General features: G+C 34.4%; 1 protein-coding gene across 1 annotated transcript in view; it reads right to left on the reverse strand.

The window, feature by feature from the left end:
* The window catches only part of YIPF7 (Yip1 domain family member 7), a 55,319-nt gene that overhangs the window by 21,466 nt on the left and 6,756 nt on the right, over nucleotides 1-27,097 (reverse strand). Inside the window, exons 2-3 of the mRNA XM_051966521.1 lie at nucleotides 7,902-8,015; nucleotides 525-686 (exon numbers count right to left, since the gene is read on the reverse strand). Of these exons, the coding sequence (XP_051822481.1) occupies nucleotides 525-686; nucleotides 7,902-8,014 (275 nt within the window). The 5' untranslated portion in view covers nucleotide 8,015. The remainder of the gene's footprint in view (nucleotides 1-524; nucleotides 687-7,901; nucleotides 8,016-27,097) is intronic.

Genomic DNA, 27,097 nt, shown 5'->3' on the forward strand with positions numbered 1-27,097 from the left:
ATGCTTTAACAAAGTGACTGGACTAGTAATTTCTAAAGTCCCTTGTACCCAAGATTCTCAGAGACTAGGTAGTCCTAGTTGACAAAATATATTGAAACAAACCCTCCATTAACTAGGGAGACTTTTTTCAACTTTAAAATGTTCCCTTTCATGTGTACATGTTCCATGACTTAGCACATAGCAGTTGCTTCATAAATACTAGCTGGGAGACTGAAAATTCAATTATTTGATACAGGAGAGAGCCCAGAGGTGGAAAGAAGAGCAATGATTAATAACACCTTATTTTTTTCAGATTTGAATGAATAACCGTCATTTAGAATTATCATCTGAATATGTGCCAGTCACATTCCCCAGGAAGACATTCGTCTAGTTGCTGCTGATTTCAATAAAATGTGTAGGCCCTTCTCAATAGAAGAATCACATATAAAGCTCAGGATGGATCATCCTGAGGGTACTCATTAAATGCTGATTATTTCCATTGTTCCTAAAATGCAAAATACATTTAATAACATTTGCTTAACTTATCTTCTAGCAAAGGAGGCTCTTCTCCAAAAGTGTCCACATAAGCCGGTTGTGAATAATAATTGGAATCATATGTTGGCTGAAAAAATTGTCCCATGTAACCTGAAGATGCGCTCATCTCTGGAGGAATAAAAGCTGCAGGGTGGGGCTCCGTTGAATGCTGTCTGGAATGAAAAAATATTGCTATTAAATCGGCTGCGAGATTATTACAATGAGAAAACAAAAGGGGAAAAAATGTACTTTTTTTTTCTTTGCCAGATTCACCATTTTTTCTTGGATGTTATTTGGTTCTCATAGGTATCTGATTATACAAATAACATATTTAAAGTTTATCTTCAGCAAGGAACAAGCTGGTTCTTTTGAGTAAAGGTTTTTATAAGGCTGTAAAGATCAAAAAGCTAAGTTGTTGATGATGATAGCAGCATTGCTCCTACCAAGGAGAATAGAAATAGGAGCTCAATATGTGATTTCATAAATGTAGAAGAAACTGCTTCTCCCATGTAGGATATAAGCTTCTCTACAACTGGGAGCATTGTCTGGAGTGCTGGGAGGCTCAAGGGACTTGCCCAGAATCGCACAGACAACATGGATCAGAGGGAGGGCCTGAAGTCGGGATGCTTCAGGGTCTTGTGAAAAATCAAAATTCAGTTTCAAAATTATGCTGTTCACTTCAGATAGAACCCCTGCTCACAGGTGACACAGCAGTTTCTTCAGCCCCAGCCCAGAGAGGGAAATGGCTGCTGGCAGAATCACGGAATATCAAGCTGGAAAGTTGTCACAATATGTTTTCAAACCACTTGCAAGTCTAAAGATTCCCTTTGTCCAAATGAGATCTGTTCTATCCTTACCCTCTGTGTAGCTTGATCCATGTTTGTGTGAAGGATGGAAATGAATAATAGCTTGATCCATGTTGTGTGAAGGATGGAAATGAATAACCAACAATCTTATGAAAAGATTGGGGGAGCTATTAAAAGTCAGCAAAGATGGAGGGGGAAGGAGAAAGGAAGCAGAACAAGAGCCAAGTTTGGGGATTTTGGTAAACTAGTTCATCTAGGGAGAGGCAGTCTGTATCTATTTATTTATTTAATCTATTTGTTTTGAGGAGTGGGTCAAAGTTTAGGAGAATGTTTATAAATTATTTTTACAAATACTTAAACTTAAAATCTATAGCTTAGCTAATTTTAACTAAGCTATAGATTTTAAGTTTGATATATGTATTCTTAAGTATCTGAATTCAGATTCAGACATCCAGAATTGCAGAAGAAATTATATCTTTTGCCCCATTCAGTGTTATTCTTTTCAATGTCTAGTAGAGTGCCTTGTGCCTGGTACACACTAAGTAAATGCTTGCTAAATAAATGAGGCTCAAGAGGAAAATTTCCCTTAACTTCTTTATTCATTAATATCTGATAGAGCAAACTTTTGTTACTAAAAGATGAGAAAATTATTTAGCTATTCAAATAATAAATACCACTGGCATATTAATACTTCTTTGCAGCCCCCAAAGCACGGCATATGGTATCTTACTTATAATAAGTTCTTCACATATACTTGATAATTGGTTGACTGGAAGCATTTAGCACAATGCTTGCAACAAAGTAAGCATTTAAGGAACATTTTTTTCCTTCTCTTTATTGAACACATACTAAGTGAGTTACATTGTGCTAGAAACTGGATAAAGAAGCTTTACTAGATTTCTAGACGCACAGCAGATAGAGTCCAGGCCTACAATCAGGAGAAAGTGAGTTCATATTCAGTATCAGACATTTAATACTTCCTAGCTGTGTGACTCTGGGCAAGTCCCCAGTTGTCTCAACCAAAACAAAAACAAAGAACAAAAAAAGAAGCTTTACCAAAGGAAAAAAAAGACTTAATTCATGGTCTCCAATTACAAGGAGTTGGAGAGAAAAGTGGCTACACTTAGTATTGCTCACTAATATCTGGACAACGCATTTCACTTATGAAAAATTTCTTAGTCTTTAATTTATCTAGTTTTCTTAAACCATCTGCAAATGAGTGATTCTCTTCCACACAATTTAGGCTGAACTTAAATTTGTACTTTCTTACATTTTCTTTCTTAAAAGAAAATTGAATTCACCCTTGTGATTTCCTTATTTTGAGAACTCCCACTGTAGAAAGTTCTTCCACAAATGCCAGTCTGCACCTCAGTAATGTAGAACTTTACTGAGTTGCCAAGAACCCTGAGAGGTTAAGAGGCTTCCCATAACTAATATGTGCCAAAGTAAGTATTGCGACTCATATCTTACTGACTATCCATCACATGATGCTACCTCTATATAATGGAATAGTTATTTATGTCCCAAGTACTTCAAAGCATATTTCTACCCATCCAACCCCTCCACCTCACCCCCCACCAAAAAACCTAATTATTCAACAATTCACTAGCAAGTGAAAAATATTTTCATTTTATGTGAGAAAACTAAGTTAAAAAGAAGTTATATCATTTGCTGAAAGCCATGTGTTAATGTGAAAGAAAAAAAATTTTTTTTTACAAATTATATAAGTAAAACATGTTTTTTGGCCTTCTTGCTACCTCAATAACTTGTATTTACATTTCACTGTCCTCAGTTCATTACTATAAGTAGGATAGTAAAGAAGTATTAGAAAATTGTCTGATCCACATGTGCAAAAATGTTTGTGGCAGCCCTCTTTGTAGAGGTTAGAAACTGGAAAGTGAGAGGATGCCCATCTGTGGAGAATGGCTAAATAAATTGTGGTATATGAACATTATGGAATATTATTGTTTTGTAAGAAAAGACCAACAGGATGATTTCAGAGAGGTCTGGAGAGACTTACATGAACTGATGCTGAGTGCGGAGATCATTATACACTTCAATAACAATACTACATGATGATCAATTCTGATGGACGTGGCTCTCTTCAACAATGAGATGATTCAAACCAGTTCCAATAACTTTGTGATGAAGAGAACCCTCTATACCCAGAGAGAGGACTGTGGGAACTGAGTGTGGACCACATCATAGCATTTTCACACTTTCTGTTGATGTCTGCTTGCATTTTGTTTTCTCAGGTTTTTTTTTCCTTTCTAGATCCAATTTTTCTTGTGAAGCAAGATAACTGTATAAATATGTATACATATGTTGGATTTAACATATATTTTAACATATTTAACATGTATTGGACTACCTGCCATCTAGGGAAGGGGATGGTGGGAAGGAGGGGAAATTTTTGAACAGAAGTTTAGCAAGGGTCAATGTTGTAAAAATTACTCATGCATATATTTTATAAATAAAAGGTTTTTATATAAATAAAAGAAAATTATCTGGTGAGACTATTTCTTTCATTTAAACTTTTGGGTTTTTTTTTATTAAAAAGTGAAAATTCTTTAGGAATGGTCAGAACAAAGACTTGAAAGGAAGGCAAATGAAAATTTCAAGGAAATAATGAGAAGGATTAAAGTTCTTACACCAGCCTTTGGAGGATTTCAATTCTGATGAAATCTGGAGATTCTGATGGCAAACATCTCTTATATGTAAAAGAAAAAATGAGAGTGGAAAAATCCTCTAATATCTAGAACTAATCAAGACCTCACTCTGGGGCCTATTACATGACTGTCAGTGAGCTCCTAAAAGTGAAAAGAAAAATTCGTAGATGATCCATTCATTTATTTTACTATATTAATAAACCTAGGTCTATAATGTAGATTTTATCAATATATTAATAATGTGTATATATGTGCATATTGTATACATATATGAAATATATATATATATACTTTTTTTGGTCAGAATATTTATTGGTATTAAAAAGAACAGTAATTACTGTGGCCTTCTAAAAAAGTTTCTTCTACTTAAGTACATACCTAGAATTCTGACAAGTTGGTTAAGAATTGAGAAGTTATGGAAGAAAGAAACAATCTGGGTCCCCAATAAAACAAATAAATATGGAGGGGGAAAGGCAAGGGTACAACCAATAAAACATCATAATAGGCTAGGCTCTGTTAAGAAAAAGACCAAGAAGTAAAAATGCAATTGGAAGGGGCGGGGGAGGAGACTTTCAAAAACAACAAATAAATATTATGAATTAATGGTCCAAGAACTAAAATCTAGCACAAGACACATCAATTTGGATTATAAACCTTTTAAAGAAAATTAACGAGGCTCTGATGTCACTAAAGAAGTATCTGGCATTGGTGATGAGGACTCTTACCAGAAAAAAAAATGGAACAAGAGAAATTGGTTTTTAAAAAAAGGCATCAATGTAAGAGAAAAGTAGTGAGATATTTGAAGAAAGAGAAAGGAATTGAATCAATTGAAATAAAATTACCTGACAAATTTTCAGAAGGAGCAGAATTACCACTAAACATGATCAAAGGACAACAATTAGCAAAAGGCTTGAAAATGAGACAAGATTATAGAACCAGAAGAAAGGAGTCAGGTGATTTGAGTCATGAGATTATCTGAAAAATTCAACTAAAGAAGTATTCTGGGAATCATTTTTCAGTTAACCACTCAAGAACATTTCCCAGAAGTAGTCTGTCAAGAGATAGACTAAAAATTACTCCACTTCACCAGACACCTCCAGGGAGAAACGTCAAATTCAATTCACCCACAGAGATTGGCACCATACTCCAAAGCTTCCTTGATAGAGAGAAATGTATAAGTGACTAAAAGAAAAGTATAATTTCTCAAGCTATTTCAGTTGGAATATAAAAGGATTATTCATCCATCATGAGAAAACAAAGGAAAAAAACATTTTGTTTATAGAAAGAAAAGAGAAATTTGATTTAACTGCAGAATCTGCTACTCATTTAGATTAAGAATAATATTTGAATATTAAATAATATATTTGGAGTCGATCAATACTTCTAAGAACTTTTACAGAAAAATTTACAGAAAACTTTTATAGAAAAAAATGAATAGATATAGTTGGATCATATAATTTCTATACCTTTCTTTCAGATATATGACTGTAAAAATCTTTTCTAATGCAGATTTATGAAACTCTATTTGTTCCTTTTCTGCCTCTATATTAGGGATATAATAAGCATTTTAAAGATTTTATAGAGATGAAAATGCTTGGTTTTTTTTCCTTTACATATCTGATATTTTCCTTCCTTTCAATAGCTTGAGAATTGACCCCCAAAGGCTTGAATTTTGAAACCCCCATTTTCTAAGTACTTGAAAGACATTTTCGTTTAGAGTTATATCTCATCTCAGTGATAGTAGATTAAAAAAAGAATTTCTTTTTTCATTCCTTATTCTCTGCCATTTCATATCTAAAAATTCTCAAAATAATCTTGTTTATGTGAGTCTCTGATCAAGATTTACACAAACTTGTTTTCTTCTTGCCTGCTTCTTACTTTTTTATTGATGATGCCACTTACAATCCTTTACCTCTATCTTTCAGTAGATACAAAAGGGTGTTGACCTCGAATGATATATTTCTCTTCAGATATTGGCAAAAAGATTGAGCATTTGCTAGCTGAGGTTGTTTCTAGTTTCTTTTTGTCTTCTCATTTTAGTGACTAATTGATAACACTTAAAATTCCTTCAGAAATTATGGCAGTCTCTGTTCACTTGGATTTTTTATCCACTTCATATTTAATGGCCTCAAGAATGGTTTAAATAAGTCAAGCTGTAGTTGATTCGGTAGAATCTCACATCTCAACTGTATTGTTGCAAGTGATGTTCTGTGTTCCAAATTTGTGATTTGGCTCCACAAAAAAAAACAACTGTTTCTGAAATGACTCCCACTCCAGTAAGCAACTGATTTTTATAAATAAAAATATAAGCAATTTCATTTTTGAGATATTATTTTGTTGATGTTCACATCCTAAACTCTTTTTTTGATAACATCCTATAGCATATAAATGTCAGACAAGTATAATCTACAAAGCACTGACTTTTCTTATTTCTTAGTTGTAAATCATGTTTTCCATTATATTTTCATGACTTTTTCCATTCCTATTTTTATACAGGAATTTATAAAGCTTAAAAGATTAGGTAGATTTAAATACAAAGGTATAATCTTATATTTATCTTTTTTTGCATTTATTAAGATGACCAAAAAAAAGAGGTACTGTGGGTCTTAAATGAGAAATGTTTATAAAATACATACTATAAAGTATTCTATAAATATCAGTTTATGATGATGATGATGCATCTTTTATTTAATTAAAGCCAGTTTGAAGTTATAGTATCCTATAAATCTTACATTTCTAAAGTCATTTTGGATAGATATCTTCTTGAGTATGAAGGAGTTGGGAAAATAAAATATAGCAAAACAAAACCTCCTGCTTCCAAGATGCCTAATGTCTCACTGCCTGATTCTTTAATATTTAGTTCTCAAATGAAATTGTATAAGGGAAGTAAGCTGCAGACATTTAAGGAATATGGACAGATAGGCCAGAAAGGGATGTTTAAGAATCACTAGCAAATTGTTACTGAAAATAATTTCTCTATAATCTTCTGATATGTTAGTACAGTACTTCTCAAAGTATGGTCTTTATTTCTGGAAGTACCCCACTTTCAGAGGATCTGTGAGGCACAAACTATTTTCATAATAATACTAAGAAGATATTAACCTATTAAAATACTCCTTCCTTTTTCAACTACATGTCTTTGTGAGATCAGATTTTCATCATACTTCAGCCAAAATAAAATATCACACAGAATAAATTCAGAAGCAGAATGGCAATCTTTCTTCTATTAAGTCATACATAAAAGAAATTTGTGAAATTAAATTTTTTGTTTGGAAAAGTTATCTATCATAAAATATTATATCCTGTATTAACACCTAAAAGGTATATTATTATTTCAAGTTAAATATTTTAACATTATCCATTTTAATTTCTAATAACAGTAAATATTAATAGATTTAACCCATTTAAACAAAAGCTCTTTGTGATAATTTTTAAGAGTGTAAAGGGACCCTGAGACCAAAAAAATATTTATTTTGGGGTCCTGTACTTATGAGAAGGAGGGCAAAATCATCTATTGGAAATACTCAGAGAAATTAGGACTAGAAGGAATGGGACTTGCATCCCAAGTCTGTGCTTCTGTTTCATGATCTTTAAAATGAGTTCCTTAAACTTTTCTATATCATAGGCCCTTTTGGAAAGCTGGTAATTTCTCAGAATAATATCTTAAATGCATGAAATAAAATACAGAAGATTACAAAGGCAACCAACTGTATTAGTATAAATTATCACTTTATTAATTTTTTAAAATGTAATAGACCTCAGGTTAACAACCCTCAGATAAGAATTTCTCCAAAATTTCTCCCAGGTCTACAGGTTAATATCAGTTCTTATATTTTTATTAAGGCTAGATACCATTACAATATCAAAATGTGAACTCTTTCATAAGAGATTGATACATATGTATTATACTTACTCTCTGAGTCCATATGGATTTCCATATGCAGCAGCATTATAGTCTTGGTCTTGATTATCAATAGTATAGTTAGACTGGTAAAAGTCTGAGTCCAATTGTCCCATAGTTGACATTCTGAAAAATTACCCCCCAAAAAAGCATTTTATTAATAGTGAAAAATAAGGATGAGGAAAATTTGGTCTTGCTTTGAGGGAAAAAAGAATTTTAGGTAGCTTTTAAAAAATTAAGTATTTTGGAAGGGACATTAGAAAAGTGCATTCACATGTCACTTATAAGATGTCAGTCTTATAAAAGAAGGTGAAAATATATTTCAGATTCCCAGCCTTCCTTTCCTCCACTCCTTGTCCAGTTTACTCATCCCATTTTCCCAGTGTTATATTGTCTCAACTTTATCAAAATCTGCTTCCAGAAAATATTAATCTATACCTTAATGTGAAATGTATTACTTCTTGTAGAAGATAGTTATCTTTTAAAGTTTGTCTTTATAAAATTTTGTTTTTATATCCTCATAAAGAAATCTTAGGAAATTAGCAAGGAGATAAGTTGCTTTTTTAAATTTTTTTTCTTAGTAACACAGCTTTAAACTCTAGAAAGTATATCCTTTAAGTGTCTAAGTAGCTACCTCCACTTCTCTGCATTAAACCAGTCTTATAGACCAGGGAAAACAATTCTATTAGCACACTGATAACTGCTGCATCCTTTTAGATTCTGTCTAATGCCTATTTTCCCAAGACCTCTTGAAAATCAAGTGGTAAAACTATATTGCCTCCTGAAGTTCTGGGATTGTTAACATTATGCTTGAAAATGGGACAATGTTAGCTAGTCATCCAAAATGGAAGAGGAAAGGAATGTGGTTGGTTTGTTTCCATCTGCATACTGGTGTATAATATTTCTACCCTCCTACATCATGAGGAAAACTCAACTAATTACAATTTAGAACAAACTACATTAATATCTATGTTTTTTTTAAAAAATTGATTTCTTTAAAGAACCTGAGATAATCATTTTAAAAATCACTAAGAGTAATTCATGTAATTACAGTCATCCACATAGCACTGCATTTAACAAATTTCAAATTATATCGCAGAAACTACCTCAATCTTGAAAATCAACTACTTCATTAATCAGCTACATTCAAAGTAACAATTGTCCTATATATCAACTTTATTTAGCTTAGAGGGGAGAAAAAAGATTTTTCAAAATTAGGTGAAGCAGATTTATGTGTGTTAATTTTAGCAAATCAAGATTTTTCATTAGTAATGTGTATAAAAGTAGTTATGAATTATGTAAACTAAAAATTAGGACCAACAGAGTGATAAATCTTTTAACAGTTTGTGATTTAGGAAACTTAAAATTTAATAACATTAGCTTTCAAAGGCACAGAAGTGCCTTCCTATAAAGCATGGGAATTGATTTCATTAAAGAAGTCAAGAAGTTTTTTAGAATATGCAAACCTTTGCAGACCATAGTTACTGATATAGACGTCATTCATGTTTAAATCTACTTGTTAGATTATCAAGTACATACCTGTGTATTACTTGGGATCGAAAAATCTTCCAGTAGATATAACTAACTTGAGGAACAGAAAAGTCCCGCAGGGTAGGGAGGGGACCTAGGACTATTTATAACTTTCTAATTCTGTCACTTGGCAAGTCCCTGCCAAAAAGAGAAAGTTAGAAGCCAACTAGGGACATGACCAAGATGCAACTATACTTTATATAGTGCACAAGTATTCTTTTGAAAAAGGTGAGTCACAAAAGCCAATTATGTTCATCCCATTTCCTATTAAATTCCGAAATTGACTCTGTTTTTTAGGTGTAAACAAGGTGATCAAGTGATCCTTAATTTCTATCCATTTCAACTTGCATAAGATTATACAGATTGTTCAGTGAGTGAGTTTAGATTGTTTAATTAAATAGTGAAAAGCAATAGATGTCCCAAGATTTTGGTGTGGCTAGAATATTGAGACTTAGGGCTTGCTGAAGTTTTTAAATATTATTTTGAAAGCATATATCAGGACCAAAAAATGCAATATAAAGCATTATGTATGTGATTAATATTTTAGCTTTATCCTAAGAGAGGGAAATTTTCATCATGAGACAAAGGACTCTTGTGCTCTTCATCTTTTCTCCACTTAAATACAATATTTTAGTGGAACAGGGGATTTGTGTGTCCATCCTTACAGCGATTCACCAATCATTCAACAAGCCCTTGTTGGTAGTTACTAGGAGCCAGTGGCATGGAGAAGGCGTTAACAATATTCTACATGGCAGAAGGAAAAGAGAGCTGATTCACAGCAGGAGGGCCAGAGACAACTTCCCCTGGGTGAGAACTTCAGCCCCTCATGCTCCGGACTAATGTTCCAAGACTGGTACCCAGAAGGTTCTGAGTTTCATCGGCCAAAGTTTCTTCCCCAGAGTCCCCCATACGAATGAAATCACAGATTTCTCTCTGTATATCAGGCATGTTTCCAGGTTACTAGAGGGATGACCCAGAAAACTTTCCAACATGTATGGATATGTATAATAATTATTTGCCCAATAAACTCTCCTGGCCCATATATCCTTTCTAGGAGATTGTGTCTGTGTTCTGGAGTGAGAGTAGTCTTTTCCTTCTGCAGATCCTTCTTGCTCCTCCCCACGGAAACTCACAGTGAACATTGCTATCTCAGGGTCCTTAATGCAACCTGAGTAATACTGAATATTTCCCATCATCATCTGTCCAAGCAGCTTGGAGTGATTTTATAGTCATCCAACTTTGTCCTTCTTTATGAGCAACGAGTCTGATTAAATGAATTGCTGAATTGCCTTGACAGAAAATGGCATATAATAATGGAACATTAATCTAAGCCTCAGGTGCATCATAAGCTATGAAATGTTGGAGTCCAAATGACTTCCATCTCCTGAGAAGTACATTAATGGACCATTAATACATATCCTGAAGTGTTTTAAAACTATTCTTATATATGCATATTGTATTAAAATGTGAATTAGAATGTGTTTTCATGAATCTATCCTTCAATTTAAGGGTTTTTAAAATTTCAATTGAAGGATAGAGAATAAGTCTAATATTTTAATAACAATGGCTATTTCATTTTGGATCATCTGATTTAAAGTATGATTTTTAATTAGTATCCAAAAGTAAAAGTTTTGAGTGACTCAGAATACATTTTAATGGGAAACATTATTTTCACTTGGTGCAAAAATTTAAATTTCATGTTCTTATCAGAATCCCTACAAATATATGACCTCTGTGGGTCTAAAATATAGGAACATGGCATAGTGGCAACAGGGCAAGATTTTGATTCAGAGTTTCTGGATTTGAATATGTAATCTATCACTTACTAGCTACATGAAATTGAAATCAAATGTCATTTAATCATTTACTCTCTAAGGTCATTTAATCTCTAAATTTCAGTTTCCTTACAAAATGAAGGATTAGCTGGAATAAATATCCTTCTAAGTCTGTGGCTCTGTGACTCCTGGAAGGTTAGAGAAATATTATAAGGGTTCTATTAATACATATTCAAAGTTACTGTTGATCTTTACATAACTTTAAAAGAACAAACTACATAAATCAATATAATAAACAAACCTTCTTTAGATTAAACTAATATTCTCAATTGATAAATGTTCAAAGGCTATGAATAGGTAGGTTTTTGATGAAAAAAAATCAAAGCTATCTATAAGCATATGAAGAAGTACTTTAAATCACCTTTGATTAGAGAAATGCAAATTAAAACAACTCTGAGATTCTGCTTCACCCTATCAGTTTGGTTAATTTGGGGAAAAAAGGAAAATGATAAATGTTAGAGAGGATGTGGGAAAATTAGGATGCTAATGCATTGTTGGTGGAGTTGTGAATTGATAGCAATTTGACACTATGACAAAATGGCTATCAAACTTTGTGTGCATACCCTTTGATCCAGAAATACCATTATTAGGTCTATATCCCAAAGAGATCATTAAAAAAAAAAAAAAAGAAAAGGATGTACATGCGCAAAAATATTTATAGGAGTCCTATATTATTACAAAATATTGGAAAATGGAGTATGTCCATCAATTGGGGAATGATTGAACAATTTGTGGTATATGAATGAATAGAATATATGAATATTATATAAAAAGAAATGATGAACAGTTAGATTTCAGAAAAAAACTTGTAAAGACGTGTGCAAACTAATGCAAATTGAAATGAGCAGAACCAGGAAAACATTGTACACAGAATCAGCAATATTGTGTGATGACCAACTATGACTCAGCTCTTCTCAACAAAACAGAAAACTTGGACAAGTAAATACTAAGGAAAATGCTATCCATAACTAGATAAAGAACTGATGGACTCTGAATGCAGATTGAAGTGCCTTTTGTCACTCATTTTCTTCCTTCTCATGCCTTTTTTTTTCTTTTTGATCTATTTTTTCCTTTCACAACTATGACTAACATGGACAGACGTTTTATATGACAGCACATATATAAATTATACCAACTGCCTATCATTTTTGGAAGACAGAAGAGTAAGGAGGTAGGAAGAAAAATTTGGAACTCTAATCTATTTACATTTTTTAAAAAAATATTTTATTTTTCACCATTACATGTCAAAAAAAATTTTAGCCTTCATTTTTACAGATTTTATAAGATTTTTGAGTTCTAATGCTAATGCTAAAAATTTTTTGACACTCAACAGGGAAAAAATAAAAATTTTTTAAAAAAACATTTAACTAGATTTAAGTAATAACGCAACATATACAAATTATGATTTTTAACCTTTTTATAGATTCTGTTGTGGTTAACAAAATAAAATTGATTTAATATAGCAGCTAATATTATATACATTTTAATTTTTACATACTCTTCATATCTATATCTTATTTGATCCTAACAAGAAACATATGAAGTAAATGTTATTACCTCATTTCTACTAATGAGGAAAATAAGGTTGAAGGTACAAAAACCTTGCCTGGAATTAGGCTTTGAACATAGGTAAAGACCTATGTTCTTCTGTGTCTAATGTATCCTGTACCATCTAGTCACCTTATAGAATTGTATCAGGTTCTTAGTAAATATTTATTGCTTGCTTGCCCACCTAATTGATTGTTGTTGTGCATTCTCTCAATCAATACATACCAAAATTATACCATTATCATATAGGTGTCCACATTTTTATTATTAAAAAGGGATTCTTGTATTCAAAAAGATTGGGAACCACTGTTGTATTCTAGGCAACAAGATGGCATAGTGGATAGGGTGTTACACCTGGAATCAGGAGGACCTGAGTTCAAATTTGGCCACTGACACTTGCGGGCTGTATGTCCCTAGCCGAGTTTTTGTCTCTAACCTTTTTTTGCCTCAGTTTCCCTATCTGGAAAATGAGTTAGAGGAGAAATGGCCAACCACTCCAGTGTCTTTGTCAAGAAAACCCCAAATAGGGTCATGAAGAGTCAGACATGACCAAACAACAGCCGTAAATGTTGTACTTTTATACCTCACTACTTCTAAAATGCCTCCCATCGCATAACACTTTTTCCTATAGAAAAAAGTTACTAAGACAAAAGTTACAGAGTGGCAGGTGAGAGTTTAATAAAGTTGTATCCTCCATTGCCATAGGATCAAGGAAACAGTCAAGAAATACAAAGAGAAATGGAACACAAAGCTAGAAGAACTAAGGCCAGAATGTGGAATGGAGAGTTGAATGCATTAAGGAGATGCTTGGAAGGAGGTTCAGGGGAGCCATGGCAGGCACTAAGGAGCCAAAAGGAATGCAGAGAGCCAGTTAGGGCAGAACAGAGCAGAGCTAGAAACCGGGAATCCTGAAATGCAGGCAAACCCTGTCTTCAAAAGAAGGCTCTTGCACTTGTCTTTTTATAAAAAGAACCAATGACTGGCTTTTCATTTCTTGACCTGGTGGAGGTTCTTGGTTATTACTAGGAAGAAACTTCCCCATCCAATAGATCCTTTCAGTAGTTAATTCTCTTAACCCCACTTTTCCAGCAGTTCACACTTGATTTCTCAAGAACATCTCACCTTATTCCCTTTCATTATCTCTCATTCCAACCAAATTGGTCTTTTTGCGATTCTCAGAACTCAGCATCCATCTTCCTCTCCCTAGCCCTTGCATTCACTGTTGCCCTGGAATATACTTCCTTCTCATAGGTGCCTTTATGCATTTTTTTTTTTTTTTTGCTGAGGCAATTAGGGTTAAGTGACTTGCCCAAAGTCACACAGCTAGGAAGTGTTAAGTGTCTGAGGTCAGATTTAAACTCAGGTCCTCCTGGTTTCAGAGCTGGTGCTCTATCCACTGCATCATCTAGCTCTCCTCCTTTGTTCATTTCTTCAAGGATGAACTCTAGTGTCACTTTCTCTGTAACCTCAAGCTTTCCCTGGCAAAGATACTGGGAATGGGTGCTTATTTCTTTTGTAGCTCATTTTGTAGCTCATTTGTAGATGGTGAAATGGAAGCAAAACCAATTAAGAGACCTTCCCAGGGTCACACAACTAGTGGGTATCTGAGCCCCACTTGAACTCGGGTCTCGACTCCAAATCCAATCTCTAAACCCTGGGCCTTCTTGCTACTCTCTGTTAAAATTATTTTTGCAAAAGTCAAAGCCACAGCAAGAAGAGCATTTGAGGAAAAGAAGGAAAAAGAAGTCCATTCCTGGGGCCAAAGTCAAAACAAAAAAACAGGAGAAATTCAAAATACAGAAGATGCTGGAAAAGTCAAAGTCACAGCAGCAATAAGAGAGTGGAGAAAAAGGAAAGGATGGAGAGGGAAGAAACACAGGCAAGAGAAGTCAAAAGAAAAGCATCAGTAAGACAAGTGGAAAGAGAAGTACAAGGAGAGAGGCATAATAGGAACAGAGGCCTTGAACAGCCAAGACAGAGGAGAGCCATGGAAGGAAGGAGGGAAGCCCAGGCGGCAGCAGGATTGGGGACCAGGGACCGGAAAAGCACGGGATGGGGACAGGCGGACGTCCCCTCTAGCATGTAGTCCAGTGGGCAGAGGCTCTGTGAGCACATTTCTGGTCATCACTGGTGAAGAGATCTCTAATAGGAGACATGCTCCTCCTTGATCCCCCTAAAAACTTGTCTCTTCCCTGTGGGTCTCTGATTCGGGAAGAACAGCTTTAAAGCTCTCTCTACAAGGGGCTTCAGCCAGCCATCACATATGATGGAAGGACATCCAGTGTGATGGCATTTATTCTGGGATCTCAGGGAATGAGAGTAAGGGGAGACGGAATGGACCAGACAATAACCTGGATTACTTTGGAAACCAGAAAGCCTTCAATGACCAAAGCTAACAGCAGAGGCTGTCAGTAATAGCAGCAGTAGCTGAATCTGATGAAGGGGTAGCCCCAGGGGCAGTGGGCTCCAAACTGCTCATTCTGTCAGGCAAGACATCACCTCCTGTAAAGAGCTCTCCAAGAGAGACTAGAAAATGATCCAGCCACTGGAAAAACCAAAACTGGGAGGGAGAAAAGGGTCCTTAGGGCTATCTAGGAGACTGGGAGTGCTCCCCTGGCTCCATGTGATCACTATTTCTGTATTGTAACTCTGAACCTAATCTCCTGAGGGATTGAGAGTTGCACAGGAGACAGTGCAGATCCATTTTGGGAGGAAGTTTCTGTAACTATTATGCTAACTATGCCTTTTTTTTTTACATGTATAAATCACCTGATACCAATCAGTTAATCATTTTTTGGAAGAGCCCAAAGAGATGGCAGCTCTTAAACAATAATATCAGAGACCACATATCCTTGGGGTTACCTGTAAAGTCCTTAAGGGAGAAGAAGCCAGTCTGTGGAAATGAGTGTTAGGAGGGTGAGATCATAGTGGGAGCCCCAAAAATGAGAAAACAGAAGCAAGAAAAAAAATAACAGAAGAATAAAACATTTCTAATCTAGATCTTAAACCATTTCAAAGAACATATAAAGATGAAGTGTGAGTCAAAAGAATACAGAGGTGGAAGGGATAACAGGATTATGATATGGAAACAAATCAGAAAATTCAGTCTAGGAATCAGGAATCCAGTCTTTACTCAATTTCAGATAAAAACCAAACATTTCTATCTGAATCTTATTATAGATTAAAGTCAACCTCATGAATCAGATCCCATAAGTTATTTATTCCTCCTCCAAATGACCTCGAAGGTTTAGGTCTAGAACCTACCAGCACAGATGGAATGCCAAAAGAAGAGTATTTTATACATTTTGGGTAGCCGGCACAAATGGTTGCAGTTGATGTCGTACTTTTTTAATATTCCCAGTGGTGTGTCTCCAATTGTGAAATCTCCATGCCTGCTCTGCTCTCTTACTCTGTAAGCTTTCCTGGTACCAGGTTTATTTTCTTAAATAAAAGATCTTTATTACATAGTTCTCAATAGACCATCTCAAATGCCTTGGCTTTCAGGGCTGACCTTATAGAAATAGAACTCACTACCAGATGCCTTTTGGGTTAGAATGATGACATGAGTAGATTCGATGATTCCAACCATTTTCCCCTTTAAATGATCCCTTTTGACGTATGACATTTGGTTAAAGTGCTTAGTCTTTGGTTTTATATTTTTGAATTTCACAAAACTGTGATCAGCACAATCAAGAAAATTGGTACTTAAAGAATCTATAGGAAATTGAGAGCTGAGTTCTATATGTTGGTATTAGGAATATAGTCTTGTTTATTTAAAATTATTAAAATATTAATTAAAAATTATTCTAATTTTTTCCATTTTGCAAATTGGTACAGCAACCCCCATTTTCATTCAATCTGAATAAATATTATTTTTACACAACACAAATAATATGTGTGATTCTGGAATCACAACTAGAAGCCATCGCACTAGCAGATGATAGGGAATAAAGAAAACGGAGGAGTTTCAGAGAAGCATGCTCACTTTGGCATTGGGAGGCTGCTAGTCAGAGCAGGCAGATCACTAGAATTGGAATGAGGGTAACTGGGTTGTGGGCCCTCCCTCAGATACTTGCTAGCTCTGCAATGCTGGAGAGAGTAGTTTACCTTTTATTAATGTTTGACTGTGACTCAAGTACCCATTAGCTGTGTGATGCTGGGCAAGTCTTTTACCTCTGCCCACCTTTTTTTCTTTAACTATAAATGGGGGAAATAATTGCACTTAGCTCCCAGGGTTGTTATGAAGATCAAACAAGTGAGTGCTGGAATTAGGAGGGTGAGTCCAGAGGGGAAGCCATCAGTGCAAAAAGCAAAAGGCACAACAGATGAGAAAACAGCAGCAAGAAGCAAAAAAAGGAAGACTACAAGCATTTTTGATCCATATCTGCAATATCATCTGTTTCAGAGTTATTGTGACGGTCAAATGAAATCATCTATGTAAAACTATATAGTAAATTTTAAAACTTTACATAAATATCAGCTGTTCCTAGTACTGTTACCATGAATTTACTAATTAAGTTATAATTTATAACTAATTTACTATTATTTTACTACTGTCATGTAACAGTGACCACTGCCTAGGAGCTGGAGTAGTAAATAAAGCTCTGGGCCTGGACTTAGGAAGAAGTGAGTTTAAATTTGACCTCAGATAGTGAGTAGTTGACTCACTAAGACCAAGTCATTTAGTAGAAGTCTATCTCAGTTTCCTCAACTGTAAAATGAAAATGATGATAGCATTTACTTCCTATGGTTGTTGTGAAGAACAAATGAAATACTATTTATAACATTACTAGCATAGGGTCTGACACAGTAAGTGCTTAATAAATGCTTGTTCTTTCCTGTAGTAATGGGAGTGGGATAATACTAATAAGTGGACTGTCTAATTCACAGGATTACTATGAGACAAATCCTAATGTGTCATTATCTGCAGACAATACTTCTCTAAAAAGATGATCTCCACAAGCAAGCCTTGATGCTTACCCAAAATGGTACATTTAGAGAGTGATATATTTGGAAATATTCACAATTTGAAGTCCCAGCTTCAACATTTATATATAAGGAAAATATCCAATAAGTTTGGTCTTTCTCAATGTAGTTATCCACATCAACTTAGTATCTCAATAACTAAGAATTGCAGCTCCAGTAGTTGTTCCTCATTCACATCATTTGTGATCATTTGTGATCAATGAACTTGAATGATCTAGACTAGAAAATAAAAGGTGTTCTACTTATATAGAAACTGCAGGCAAGGCTAAGTGGAGAGCAAGGTGAAGAAAGAGAAAGGGCACAGATGTCATACAAAATTAATTAGCCTTTGGATTAAATTAGGTATTCATTTTAGATAGGTGAATAAAAAAAATCAGATGAGGTTTTTAATTGTGTTGGTGAAGCTAAGGTAGGAAAAGCACAAATAAGGCACAAAAATAGTTGTGCTGAATTCAGAACATAGAATAGATTCATCCAACAGCTATTTATTGGGTCTATTCTTTATATACACAGTTTAAATGCTATGAGGAATAGAACACAGAAAAGACATGGTACGTTCCCCCTTAGAGAAATGAAATATAAGTAAAAAATAAAAACAGACATATGATGTAAAAATAAAACACAGAATCAAATACAGGAGAATACAGGACAAACTGCTGCATATTCATCTCTGAAGGAACACAGAAGAGGAACACTCTATTCAGTGTGGAGGGAAGTCTTTGATCCATTCAACAAATATTTAATGAGTGCAATTCTCAACAGCATGATTAATGCAGAGGCAGCATAATATAGGGGGAAAGAGTATCCACCATTCTTAAAGACAGAAGATCTGGGTTGGAGTCTAGGTTTTGCCACTTAGTGCAATCTTTTATGCACTTTTTACCACTGAGTCTCATCTTTCTCATCCAAAAAATTGGGAGAAGAATGTTTGAACTACTATGTCAGAGAGCTGTTAGAAAAGAGCTTTTGAATTATATTACATTATTTGTTTGCTAAGGTTCATAGATGCTCATTAATAATAATGGCATAAAAATGAGGAGAGTCCTTTGACTAGCACAGAGCCATCTGCCAGGGCTTGAGCCAGTCTATGAATAATAGACTGATGGATTAACCAAGAATAAGTCATAATTGAACATTCCAAATGGAAGGAACTCTATGACCAAAGTCGTGGTGGAGAAAATAAAAGAAACAAAAGAGCTGTAAGCAGTATACTGTAAAGTAACTAACTTGGTTGGATTTAATACCATCTGAGCCTTTTTTATGTTTGAAGAAACTCACTAATGCAATTACCAACTATCATGGAAAACTCTCTAGCCTCCTTGATTATTGTGTTCAGCTCCTACCAGAAAATGTTATCTAAAAGTCACCATAAAAATAAATTTGAGACATCTGAGCTGAGTTTTCTTAGAACTGTTTCCTTCAAAGAATCACAGAATTACAGAATTGCAAAGTTTAAACCATATCTGAATAGGAATCTTCCTGTATAAGATCCTTAATAAATGTTCATATAACTTCTCCTTAAAGGTCTCCAGTGATAGAAAACTCTCTATTGATTGATTCTGAGACTAAATCTACCTTCCCATAACTTCTATTCCTTGTTTATAATTCCTGCCTTGTGATACCAAATGGAACAATTCTTTATGTGCATGATAGCTCTTCAAAGAAGTGAAGGCCATTGTTATTATATTTCCCCATAAGTCTTTTCTTCTCTAGGCTAAATATCTCCAGTGATATCAGCAAAAAGTAGGGGAAAGCATATGTAGAGTGAGTTTATTCAACTCTTCTACAACAGAGTAGATGACAGGAAACCAAAACATCTTAATAAAAGAAAATGGGAATAGAGCTAAACATACATAAATGTGCATACATATATAATTGTTATTCTCAATAATGTAAAAACTAATGTAGAGATGTATTGTTAATATTACTCAATCACATGGTATTTTTAAAAAGGCATTTGATGGCCACATAATGCAGCAGAAAAGACAAAGCAGTTAAAAGAAGTGTCCTGAGGTCTCCCATCATGGTCTAATACTATGATGGCAGGATGATACCAGTTAATCATTGAAAGGATTCTGGAAATCTCAAGATTATATAGATGTCTTGTCCCCAAACATATGACCAAAATGGATCACATGATCAAAAAATTCTTGTGAGCTAAGGCAGCTAATATTAAAGTCCATGTCTATCTGGAAATTACAGGTGACATTAGAATGATGGGAGCAGAGGTATATGTGTTTGTGTATGTGTGTGTTCTCATGATGAAACACTACCAATGGACCAAGGGGAAAATATGTCACAATTTTTACTTCCATTATGAAGCAAATGCATAGTTTATGACTAGTGTTTTCTAATTAGTTATTTCTCCTTGACAATCTAGACACAATTGCTGTTGAAATTTTATGAAAATTGACTCCATTTTACCTATGTTATCACTTTTATTAACCTATAAATCAATATAAGTATAATCCAATTTTTCCAGAATTTCTTTTAATGCATTTAGGTTAGTATTCTCTAAATGCCCATTTTGTGACTTCCACATAAGTTTCATTCCTGTTCATCTCTTTAAAGACCAGGTAGTTTCTATTTTACAAGTCTGAAAATGGGCTGCCCTGAATATTAATACAGCCATCTGACTGATAATGGGCATAAAATCCTGTTTCTATAAATAAAATTTTAACAGGGAAAAAAGTTCTATGACAAAAATTTTTTAAAACATGGGAAAAAATCTTTGCAAACTGACACATTAAGAATATTATTACAATTCTCTTCCAGTTTTGATTGGGTCATTCTTTTTATCCTCCCCTTTTGACCTGACAGTAAAACAATTATATCCTGCATAGTAAGTAAGTAGTAAACTTTTTTAAAAATTACCTTCAAATTTATCCCAGTCTTCTAGATATCCTCAGATGTGTGCAAACCAGTACCCATTGGTGAATTTGATGTCTAGAAACAGTTAATCATTATTAAAAGTCAAGTCTAGTAAAAAGCTTGCTGATTCTTGCATAGGATAACATTTTTGGTAAAACAAACAAGTAATTAAATAAAACAAAAATATAATTTAGCTGTAAAGTAGTAAGAGATGGTTTAGAAGGTTGTCTAAAGAACTCCAAAGAGGAAGTCTTAAAAAAAAAAAGTCTAAAAAAGCTTCTTTCCCCCAAAGAAAACACATGTTCTTTCTTGATAATCTCTACTTTGATACCCTGTAGATCTGCCTAATAATTCATCTTATCTATTTCTGTTGACTATAAGCTTATTGAGGACAAGAACTGTTGTTTTTTGCCTTCCTACGCCCAGTTCTTCATACAATTCCTAATATCTTGTAAGTTCTTAACAGATGTTTATTGAAATTGTGACATATGAATATAATAAAATAGCACTATGCCATAAGAAATGATGATAAGGTAGATTTCAGAAAAAAACCTAGAAAGACTTACTTGAACCAATGCTGAGTGAAATGAGCCAAATCAAAACATTGTACACTGTAACAACATTATTGTGCGATCATTAGCTAGGATAGACAACTCTGAAAGACCTGTGATAGAAAATACCATCCACATCCAGAGAAAGAGCCATGGAGTCTAAATGCAGATTGAAGAATACTATTTTCACTTTTTAAATTTTTTTTCCTCATGGTTTTTTCCTTTGTTCTCCTTTCACAACAAGACTAATATGGAAATATGTTTAAATGACTGCACGTGTTTAACTTATATCAGATTGCTTGCTGTCTTGGGGAAGGGAAATGGAAGGGAGAGAAGGAGAAAATCTTACAAAAATTAATGTGGAAAACTATATGTAATTGAGGGAAATAAAATATTATTAAGTGCAAAAATAAAAAATAAAAAAGAAAAGATTGTTGAAGTCAATATGTGTATGTACTTTTGTATGTATGCATGCATGTATATATAGAAGCAGTGTGATGCAATGCATAGAGATCTAGTTTTGAAGCTAGGAAAACCTGGCCTGTGTTCAGCCTCTGTTCCATATTAGATATGTGTTTAGTGGGCTAGGCCCCTAAACTCTAGGTTCTTTAGGCAATTCTCTAAGACTGTAAGTTACAATGAAAATGTTGTCCTGCATTGGTAAAGAGAATTTGCTATCCTGGGATTTTCCTATATCAATGCAAGTTGAGTCCCTATTTCTTTATGCATGTATGATTTTCTTGCAAATATTTCAGTCATGTAGAAAGATAATTAGGAAGAAACTACTGCATAAGTTTCTACCTTAGAGTCTCACAATAAAGAAACATGTTTCTAATAATAATAAATGTTTAGAATAGAGCTTCAAGCAAAGGTCCTAACTCAATTTACTGGTAAAATGCCTTTAGGTTTAAATCTTTAAAAGATGGGAAAATTATCCTCTATTTTTTTCTGTTACAAAAAGGAAAAAGATTTTCCATTGTTCTGCCTTAAATGACAGTGACAATGCTCTGACAGTACAACTTTTTATGGCCTATTATGAATTCTGATTGTTTGGGTTTTATTTTTTTTTTGCATGATATTCAGAGTTTTAATTTGAAATTTTTATTATGGCCAATGAATGAAAGCAATTTTGATAGCTTCAAGGAAAATGACTTTTTAAAAAAATTTATTGTCACAGTACAAATTCTTAATCTATGTAAAGAGAATAAAGTAATTCTTTCTTATATAAATAAGAGTAATCATATGTGTGTGTGTGTGTATAAAACCATACTATTTTTATCTTTCAAATTCAACTTAATTCAAGGTATGAACCTGTTATTAATATATCTTCTAAAAACAAAAACAGAACAAAACCATAAAACTGATATTAAGTTTATAACAGGCAGTGTCACAGACATTCGGTTGAATATCTAAGGATTGCTGCACATAAGCAAAACAAGATTTGAAAGTTATTTTATTTCTTTCCAAACTAATTTTGGAAGGTTCCAAACAACCTTCTTAAGCTTGAGGAACAAAACACACCTGAGGTTTTTCCTCAAAACTCTTACTTCCCAGCTAGAAGGAATGTTGATTAGAAATGGCAAATGATTCCAAAATTTAGGATTTAAGATGAAAAGTAGCTTTCCTGAGACCAGTTAAGTTTCAGTTGACCCCAAAGAATACTGATATCAAGTGGACTGAGCTGTTCTGCATAATGTTGCTTTGGTCAGGACACATTAATGCAATTAGAAATGCTGATAAGCATCATAAAAGCTTATCATTCAGATTAAAATAAATTACTAAACCTCGTGTCTATTGTCCAGAAGATGCTATAAGTTCAGAGGAACATAAATTGAGTTAGATGTGACCACAAGAAGGACTCAGCAAAATTCACTCATTGACTAGTAAAATTGTCTGAATATCCCAAAGAGCTGATGCACATAGACATAGCTCTTTAAAAAACAAACAAATTAGGCCTAGAATGGGAAGATGAGAGTGAATTGTGTGGTATTTGTGGATGTTGCAGTGCTTTGTAAGATCCACATTTTTCCATGAAGCAAAGGCTTGTGTCTCAATGTCTTCCAGCTTGTGATCTATAATTGATTTAATATAAACATCCCTAAAATTCTACTTTTGGGGCAACTAGATGGCTCAATGGATAGAGCACTGCATTTGCAGTCAGGAAGACTCCTTGAGTTCAAATACAGCCTCAGACACTAGATGTGTGATCCTGGTGCATGTCCCTTCACCATGTTTGATTCGGTTCCTCATCTGTAAAATGAACCGGGGGTTGAAAATAGCAAAGTATCTTTGCCAAGAAAACTCCACATGTGGTCACAAAGAGTCAGATGTGACACCCAACAACAAAATCCTAATTTAACTACTTAGGTAGTGATGTATTTTTCAGGGCAGAGGAACTCAGTTTATTGAAGCATGGAAAAGTCCCCAGTCTACCTACATCAAAACCCGGGAAGAAAAACAAAAATGCAAATAGTTTACATTCATTTCCCAGTGTTCTTTCTTTGAGAGTAGCTGATTCTGTCCATTATTGATCAATTGAAACTGAGTTAGGTCTCTTTGTCAAAGAAATCCACTTCCATCAGAATACATCCTCATACAGTATCGTTGTTGAGATATATAACAATCTCCTGGTTCTCTCATTTCACTTAGCATCAGTTCATGTAAGTCTCTCCAAGCCTCTCTGTATTAATCCTGCTGGTCATTCCTTACAGAACAATAATATTCCATAACATTCATGTACCATAATTTACCCAGCCATTCTCCAATTGATGGGCATCCATTCATTTTCCAGTTTCTAGCCACTACAAACAGAGTTGCCACAAACATTTTGGCACATACAGGTCCCTTTCCCTTCTTTAGTATTTCTTTGGGATATAAGCCCAGAAGTAACACTGCTGGATCAAAGGGTATGCACAGTTTGATAACTTTTTGGGCATAATTCCAGATTGTTCTCCAGAATGGTCCAACAATAAACTTTCATTTTTACCAATTAATATTTCGGGTTCATGAATTCTTTCATGAAGAACCTGCACCAAACAAAAGGGGGTTTTAACAACTCTTTGACTGCCACTAACCTCATCAAGAGGACCTGGATTCAAATCTTCGTTCTTCTGCTTAATACCTGCGTGGCTGTAGGCAAATCACTACTCCCATCTCTCAGCCTCACTTTTCTCTATCTGGTTGAGGTTGTTGGCCTAAAGACAGCAAAGTCCCTTCCAGCACTAAAGCTATGAATCTATGACCTCCTGTGTGAGGTACTGAGATACAGTTCTTGAATTCAAGATTACAATCTTAAAAAATTTATCAATGGAATGATGTCTTTAAATCAGTTAATCAATCAATCATGCATTATTAAATGATTGTTTCAGCAGTGGGGAATTTTAAAAAAGGTAAAACCACAAAAACATTCTCTAGCTAGTTCAAGGTAGAGAACTAGCTTTAAATCCCACTAGGGAGATAAATGCCCCTTTGCTCTACTAGGCTAATGGTCTCATTGCCTATGGCTTGACTGTGATGAGAATGATTTTTTTTTCAAATTTAGGTACCAGATCTGTGATTTCTTTGGAATGGGGAACCCCTGGTAATAAAATTCTATGTCTCATAGCAAATACTAGTCACAGAGAATTGCCTGGGGCCATGAGAAGCTAAAAAATTTTCTCAGACTCCCACAACCAGGATGTGCCAGAGGGAGAACTTCCCGACTCTCTACCCTCTTCCCCTCATGGCCTCTTGGACTGAAAACTACACGATCAAAAATACTACTCTACATATTACGTACTGATGATGCCAATTCCACGTCAGAGGTTTCAGCTTCCAAACAGCAGGCGATGTACATTTCCCAAGCAATTCAAGCAGTTTCCTAAAGATCTAAGTCACTGCCACTATAACTTTCTCTTCCTCATCAAAAATGATACTTTGCTTCTCAGTGGATCTGTGATTTCATCAACCTGGATGTTAAAGAGCATCCAAAGGAGATCCATTGAATCAATTTTATCCCTTTTGTAGTCTAGTCCAAGTGTCTCCCCCTTTTCCAACATTTTACCAAAGATTTTCTAAAGGTAATCCCAGTCCCAAAGCCATTAGTGTGAGATTCTCTCCTTAGAGATGGAGATAATAGATGCCCTGCATGAGGGGCAAGACAGCTTCAGCCTCTTCAATGTGCCCTCCCCATGGTTCTTCAAACCAGCTACTCCACCAAGTTTTTTCTCATTCTTTTCTCAATCACCGTGGCAATAACTTTCAAGTTGGACCAAAGTTTCTCATTAACCTTCAGTTTTTCTAAATTTTATTCCTTAGTCTTTTTTTAATTTCTTTTTGGAACCTGAAACGCCTTCTCTGGGTCTTAGTTTCCTCATCTTGATTGAAGCAGGGCTGAAGGAGCCACGGGGTCTCTCTTAGACCATTCTCTGTGACTTTATGTCTCTATAACCACTAAAAAAGAATGCCAGAAAGGATTCACAACCTCCCCTGAATCTATGTGGCTTCACCAGAAATCTTCAGGGAGTGACTATTACCTATGATGCAATGCTTCTCAGTGCACTACTTAAAAACACCAACTTCTTCTGCGAACACATTTTATTGCAAACTTAAATCTACTGCAATCTGTGGGGATTTTTCTAGTGGGGCCTCTAGGCCTTTTTTTGACAGTTGTTTATTTCCCTCATGTTCCTAATGCAACTTAAAAGTTTTTATTTCTCACATTCTTTACTCAAGATGCATGTATTTCCTTCTTTGGGACCAACAGAGAAATAAAGAAATAAGTGTCTCTACTGCCAAAGAAAAAATAAATATAAAGAAGGAATAGATGGTCCCAAGAGGCTGCACTTCTATAACAACATAAATGCTGTTTTTCAGTGTTTAATAAAAGTCTGTATCTAATTGTAAACACTGGAAGAATTAACATTTTTAATATTAACAAGGAATAAAAAGCTGATTAATATCAGAAGGCAAAATCCTCAGAAGAAAAGAAAGTAAAATAACTAGCAGTTAGAAGCAAAATAATAACAAAGACTGGCTATACTGGATATATCCCAGGACTTAACAAAGGGTTAGTTTTTATTTTTCTTCCTGCTATGATGAATATTTGGTTCTTATGACTTAAGGAGTTAAACTAACCAGACTAAAGGTTCATGTTATCATACCTTATTTTATACTTCTGATCCAGGCTTCTCTAGCTATTAGTAAGAAAGTTTTAGGTAAGTCCAAAAAAGGAAGGGGAACTTCTTTAATTCAAGGGCTATCCACCTAGGCCCTTTATGAATGCCATCTCTTTTTCATATAGGTACATGATCTCTCATAATATCATAATTAAGAAAAAGTCCTTTTGTTCCAACTTTTTCCCCTCCTATATTTAAAAAAATAAATAAAAACAAAAAAATAAAAAATAAATAAAATTAAGAAACAGGAAACATGTATTAATAAAACTAGAACTCTAGATGTTTAACTTGACATATCTCTTGGAAAGGAGATTAGAATTATTCTGTTTGGTCCCAAAGAATGGAACCCAGGACACCAAATAAACAATAACAAAAAGGCACATATAAGCTTGCTGTCTGGAGAAATACCCCCCACAAAAACTTATTAATATTCTACTATCTAATATTTAGAGCTGTTCAAAAAAAAAAATAAGCTGCCTCAGAAAGTGGTGGTTACCCTTTTGAAGGAGAAAGTGTATGTTCATTTGTTGGGTAGATTAGTAAAGGAGTAATAATGACAATAATTGTTAGCAGCATCAAGAATCACAAATACTTATATAACACTTTAATATTAGAAATATTATCTCATTTGACTTCAGAACAAACCTGTGAAGATGATGCTATGATCCTCATTCTGTGGATAAAAAAACTGAGTCTGAAAGAACTTAAGGGACTAATCAGGTCACCCAGCT

The sequence above is a fragment of the Antechinus flavipes genome, chromosome 6 (assembly GCF_016432865.1).
Source record: "Antechinus flavipes isolate AdamAnt ecotype Samford, QLD, Australia chromosome 6, AdamAnt_v2, whole genome shotgun sequence".
Taxonomy (NCBI): domain Eukaryota; kingdom Metazoa; phylum Chordata; class Mammalia; order Dasyuromorphia; family Dasyuridae; genus Antechinus; species Antechinus flavipes.